The sequence below is a fragment of the Centropristis striata genome, chromosome 21 (assembly GCF_030273125.1).
Source record: "Centropristis striata isolate RG_2023a ecotype Rhode Island chromosome 21, C.striata_1.0, whole genome shotgun sequence".
Classification (NCBI taxonomy): Eukaryota; Metazoa; Chordata; class Actinopteri; order Perciformes; family Serranidae; genus Centropristis; species Centropristis striata.
This window is the reverse complement of record NC_081537.1, coordinates 4,272,585-4,278,584: the sequence shown is the minus strand read 5'-3', so window position 1 is coordinate 4,278,584 and position 6,000 is coordinate 4,272,585. Positions and strand designations below refer to the sequence as shown.

Genomic DNA, 6,000 nt, shown 5'->3' with positions numbered 1-6,000 from the left:
CAACGCTCTCTGGAGGAGCCGGGGATCGAAACAGTCATCATAATGATTAAATATGACAAGGATGATCAATGATTCATTCACAGATAGACGATGGAACTGACTTTACAAAGTGCTTCACGTTTCAGGGTCAAATTAAACCGCCATTAACTGGGATGATGGCTCGAAGCTAACTATAAAGCAAGGAATGTGTGTGTGTGTGTGTGTGTGTGTGTGTGTGTGTGTGTGTGTGTGTGTGAGAGAGAGAGAGTATCCTACATTTCTCGACCAACATTCATCCAAACTCCTTCACTGGATCCAGTGTTGTGCATTGCCAATTTTGCTGCAAAATACCTTCGCTAATTAAATCCCTGCTCTATTCTATGAATGCATAACTTATTTCAAAGCAAGCTTCTAGCATTGCACAGAAATAAATGCTTTAAATGTTTGAGACACCTTACCATTAAAAACAGTACCAATGCCGCAATTTATCAGTATCAGTACTTTACATTTAAAGTCTAATAATATAATATATATATATATATATATATATAATGAAATAACAAACACGAGAATTGAAAAAACATTTTTGTTAACTGAAATTAAATAAAAATGAGTTTTTTTAAAAAAGCAATAACTAACTGAAACTGTATTTTGTGGTTACAAAACTAACTAAAATTATAATGAAAATGTCCTTCATTTTCGTCTTTTTTTTCGTCAACTTTTTTCATACGTAAACCTTTTTGGTTGATATGAAATCTATTTCAACTATCTGGTTTTATGACTTAATAAACTTATTGGGAAACATTTATTGTGACCTGAATCTGGCACCCAACAAAACTAATAAAATATAAACTAAAACTAAGCATTTTCCAAAATTAAAACTAGCAAACTCACTCTAAAAAACTCATTAAAACTAACTGAATTTGAAAACAAAACATCAAAAACTATTAAAACCTTGGTTTCCATGTTCTGTCATCTATTAATCCATTGCTTTTCCTGATGTTTTGGCTTTGTGCTGTAGTATAGTTACACTTTGTATAAATGAGAGTATTGTATTGTATTTTGATGTTGTGAAAGCACTACAAGCTGCTATTGTGTCTGTTTGACAATGAACACATCATTGCCAGCAAAGTACCTGCATAATAAATGCTTTTCTTTACAATCGCCATGGTTACGTCACAACAAGGGACTAAATAACTATTTAATACCTTTGCTACAGTTTATTTCACAGCTGTTTGTGACTGTGAGTAGCCATGACCTCGGTTTGTTTTTCAGTGGCGGATTTCCAACAAACACTCAAAAACACTTGTTGGTATTGTTCGTGGTAATGGAAGAAGATTACACACTATCAGGTTGTTTTATATTCAGTCAGCCTTGTTTACTGTTATTCTGTCTATTATCACTTCATCCAGGAAAACTGGTTCCTACTCAACATGCTGAGATTTACCAATAACTATGCCTCACCACTGTGATGTTTGATAACCGACTCAAATTATGGAAAAATATGAATGGTTTATTTACTCATGTTGCCTTTTCTTTTCTTTTCTTTTCTTTGCCTGCTTTTCTTTTTAGCCCTACAAAGTCTAACTGCAGTAACAACGCAAAGGGTAAAACTGAGAAAAACTGCTTTAAAGTTTTTTAAACCAGCCAAATGTGTTATATGTACATAAGTGATATGATGTATTGATGATGTAATTTTTATGCACAAAAATCATGATGATTTATTTGACCTTTGACCCCAAAAATGTAGTTACTGCACTCTGGTTTTGCTGTAAAATGTTCTAATAGTAATGCAGAAACAGAGTGCAGTAACTACAATGTTTAATGAATGTCTTCTTTCAGCTTTTATATTTAGTTTTCAGTGAATAAACATTTTCAAATTGTTTGTATTTACAAGTTTAAATACAACTTGTATGAATAATATAATATTAAGTCTAAAATACTTGAAATACTTGCATATTTTAGACTTAATATTATAAAGAAATGTTATATTTTAGTCTTAATATCATTTTATCTCACTTTTTTTTACTTCATCACTATCTAGATAATATTTTCCTTTCACATAATCTTATAATTTCTATTACTTTTATGTTTAAATTAGTATATATATCCAAAGCAGACTGTGGTAAGTGCAATTACTGCTTTGGTTTTGAGTTTGATTTTGTGGTTTTCATATCATTATTTATCTACAATAAAGCAACATTGAAATCTAAAACTTTGTCACAAGATAAAACAGTTCATTTTTAGTTATAACTCAATTTTGACCAAAAATATAGTTACTGCAGCTAGACTTTATAGGGCAGTATAGCTCAGGTAGGTATTTTTAATTCTGTATATTGTTGCTGGTATTCAGCATTAACCATAATTATACATCTTGTTTTTATTTGTTCTTCTCAAAAGCCTCCTGTGGACAAATGTGGAGAATTAGCATGTTGCTAATTTTATTACACTCAAGACACTCTTAAAACACTCAAGTAAATCATCTGGTTTACCCAATGTAATAAAAAAAATCTCTCTTTTTATGTTATTTCTCCATTCTGGCGCTGCAAAACACGTGAATATGATGGTTTACCTAGAAGTGTTAATGTGGTGTACTAATATTAGAAGTAAACACACAACACAGACACTTCTCGAGGAACAATGTTGAATGTTTAGAAAAATATGGATGGTTTATTTGACCCTACTATAACAAGCATTATAATCCATTTCCATGATGTCCAACTCGTCTGATGCCAATGGAACACAGTCTACATCCAAATATGAACAGTGGTATATCTGTTATCAACAACACATTCATTCACTTCTCGTCCTACAAACAGTTTTTGCAAAGACACACAGTATAGTAGTAATTTATCCTGTCAAATACTTGGTTAAGTGGGTTTCTATTCTGAACTCACGAAACAGTGATGATTTATAGTTGTTTTTAAGAATCTATTGAAAACAGACAGTCTAATACAAAGTCCATCCAGTACAGACCTGTCCATAATACTGCTTCTAAAATAGCTTATTTACAATCATCTACTGGAAGCGAAAAAAAAAAAACCTGCCATTGCTTTAATAACAAAACAAGCTAGCCGTCACTATTCAAACTCAAAACTGAAAATCAAAAAACAGGACAGAATATTTTTTTATTGATTGATTGTGCTTTGTAACCCACAAAACCACTTCGTTTCAGAAATGGAACATCTGTCAGAGGCACCAAATAGAAGTGCGAATAACATCCATTTCAATTTCTCTCATTGAGATTCACTAGAGCTATGAGTAGGACAGGGCGTACAAATGGTTTGCTTTTTTATTCATTTATTTATATATTTATAAAGTTATTACAGGCTCAACCTAGTTCATCACCTGTGGTGGTGTTGTGTTGCACAACGGAAGTCACGGAGAAGTCGGTCTATGTGTTTAACCATGCAAAGCCCTTTAAGATTTGCCAGAAAAGGTCACAGAATAGATTTGTTGGACAAAGGGGGCCGAAAAAGGCAAAACAGACACAATCAGTGTTTTCTCACTAAAACATACACAGAATGAGGCTGCCGCCCGTGGATGAATAGGGGGAATCAAGACAGTGAAAATAATAGGCAAGTTAGCTGGGAAATACCACCCCCCTTCCTCCTTTTTTAGGACCCTCTCTGGCTTCGGATCTAACTGGGCCTGTGTTTGCAGTATGCAGTGTACAGTGCAGCTCGTTTTTCCGGTCTCTCACAGTAAGCTATAGTGGATGTTCTTGGTCCTGGAATCTCTGACTTTGCAGGAACCTCAGTCAAAGAAAGTGAAATTTGCCACCATCCTACTCTAAAAGAAGGTGTAGAACCTGATAATGTAATAAATTCCCCATAATGTAATAACTTCCCAATAACGTAATAAAAATCTGCATTTGAGTCCGTTGAAAATGTAATAAAACCTGATAATGTAATAACTTCCCGATAATGTAATAAAGTGCATTTCCCAATAATGTAATACACTTTTTTTTTTTTTACCAATAATGTAATAAAGTATAACATTAATGAAAAAATGACTAGAAAAAGACACAAAATGACTAAAAAAAGACACAAAATGACTAAAAAAAAGACACAAAATGACTAAAAAGACAAAATGACCAAAAAAAAGACACAAAATGACTAAAAAAGACAAAATGACCAAAAAAGGACACAAAATGACCAAAAATGACACAAAATGGGAGGTTATTACATTATCAGGTTAGCCTTCATTTCCCAAGTCCTGATAATGTAATAATTCTCCAATATTGTAATAATTTAACAGCAGACCACCCATTACTTGGGTTCAAGTGGTGATACTGTGTAGGCAACTCTAGCTCAAGAGCTCTAGCGCCACCAACAGGTCAAAGTTGAATGTTTATTAACTTTTGACCCGTTCATCCGTTTTTTCACAAAGGATGTATCACTGGAACCCTTGGGCCAATCCCAGCTCAATGTATCCTCAATGGTGGTTTTTCGGCCATCTTTGATTTGATCAAAAACCTTCCATTAATGTTATACTTTATTACATTATTGGTAAAAAAGTGTATTTCATTTTCAATGGATTTAAGTGCAGATTTTTATTACAATATCGGGGTTATTACATTATCGGAGTTATTCAATGCATCCTCAATGGGGTTTTTCGGCCATATTGGATTTTCCGCCATCTTTGATTTGATCAGAAACCTTCCATTAATGTTATACTTTATTACATTATTGGTAAAAAAGTGTATTACATTATTGGGAAATGCACTTTATTACATTATCGGGAAGTTATTACATTATCAGGTTTTATTACATTTTCAATGAACAAAGTGCAGATTATTATTACATTATCGGGGTTATTACATTATCGGGAATTTATTACATTATCAGGTTCTACAGAAGGCCAATGTACCCAAGTCCCTCTATCAAACCCCCCCTCTGGCACACAGCGGTGCTCCTTCCAGTAGTAGTCGTTACACAGTCACCTCAGTCTTGCTGCCTGTGCGGTAGTGCTGTGGCTGTTGTTGCTGCTGCTGGTGGTGCGGCGGGATGTAGTGGAGCTGTTCCACAGTGTGAGTCCGCCTGGAGGCAAACGCCTGCCTCTTAGTGGCTGTCTGGTTCATGGCTAAAGTGTTGGAGTGCCCGGTGGCTCCGGCCCCTGGCGCCCCGCTGCTGCCACCGCCATTGTTAGAGGCACTGGGATGGGAGTGCATTTTGGTCATCTTGTAGCGATCCATTAGAGGCGTGGTGGGCACAAACACGTCTGTGTGCGAGATGGCGCGCGACATCGACTTGTCGCTGCCGCGAAACCCGCCGGAAATGCTGCTCACCATGCCCCGGTTCAGCGACATCATCAGCTTGTCCGGCGAGAGCAGAGGGTCTTGGGATAGGAGGCGGTCTTGCGAGTACAGGCGATCTTGCGAGTAGAGGCGGTCTTGGGAGTAGTGGCGATCTTTCGAGTACAGGTGCTCCTGCGACAGGAGCCGGTCCTTGGAGTACATGCGGTCCTTGGAGTAGAGGCGATCTTGCGAGGTGTGGCGGTCCTGCGGAAGAAGGCGCTCCTGGGATCGGAGACGTTCGGCAGACAGGAGCTGTTCGTCCGAGAGGATTCTGCCTCCGTACGGGGACATACCGTTAGAAGACATGCTGTAATCCTGCTGTGGGGCTTTCTGCGGGGACAGGACGCGGTCTTGGGACATGGCCCTCTGGACACGGCGGGGCCTCTGCCTTTGCCCGGACTGCTGCTGTGAAGACTGCGACTGGGGAAGGGCCTGGGAGATGGAGGACTGCGGGGGCTGGCTCTGGAGCTGCGGCGGTTCCCGGTGCTGTTGAGTAAAAAAAAAGATGAATGAGGTGAGTTTCAGGGCGTTTTCACACCTGAAAGTCCGAACCAAGGTCCGTGTTCTGTTACACTATATCAGTGGCGGACTCAGACTGTTAGAAGGGCAGGGGCGAAAAAAATAAAAAGGGCACATTCTGCACAACATGGGGCCCCACCAGCACGCAAAAAGCTATGATGCATCATGTATGATGAAATATTAGCATTAAGTTAAAAGGAGAT

General features: G+C 37.7%; 1 protein-coding gene across 1 annotated transcript in view; it reads right to left on the bottom strand.

Moving 5' to 3' along the window:
- Positions 1 to 4,507: 4,507 nt before the first annotated feature.
- LOC131959038 (protein shisa-6-like) overlaps positions 4,508 to 6,000 on the bottom strand; it is a 123,506-nt gene continuing 122,013 nt past the window's right edge. Inside the window, exon 10 of the mRNA XM_059324130.1 lies at positions 4,508 to 5,764. Within this exon, the coding sequence (XP_059180113.1) occupies positions 4,913 to 5,764 (852 nt within the window). The 3' untranslated portion in view covers positions 4,508 to 4,912. The remainder of the gene's footprint in view (positions 5,765 to 6,000) is intronic.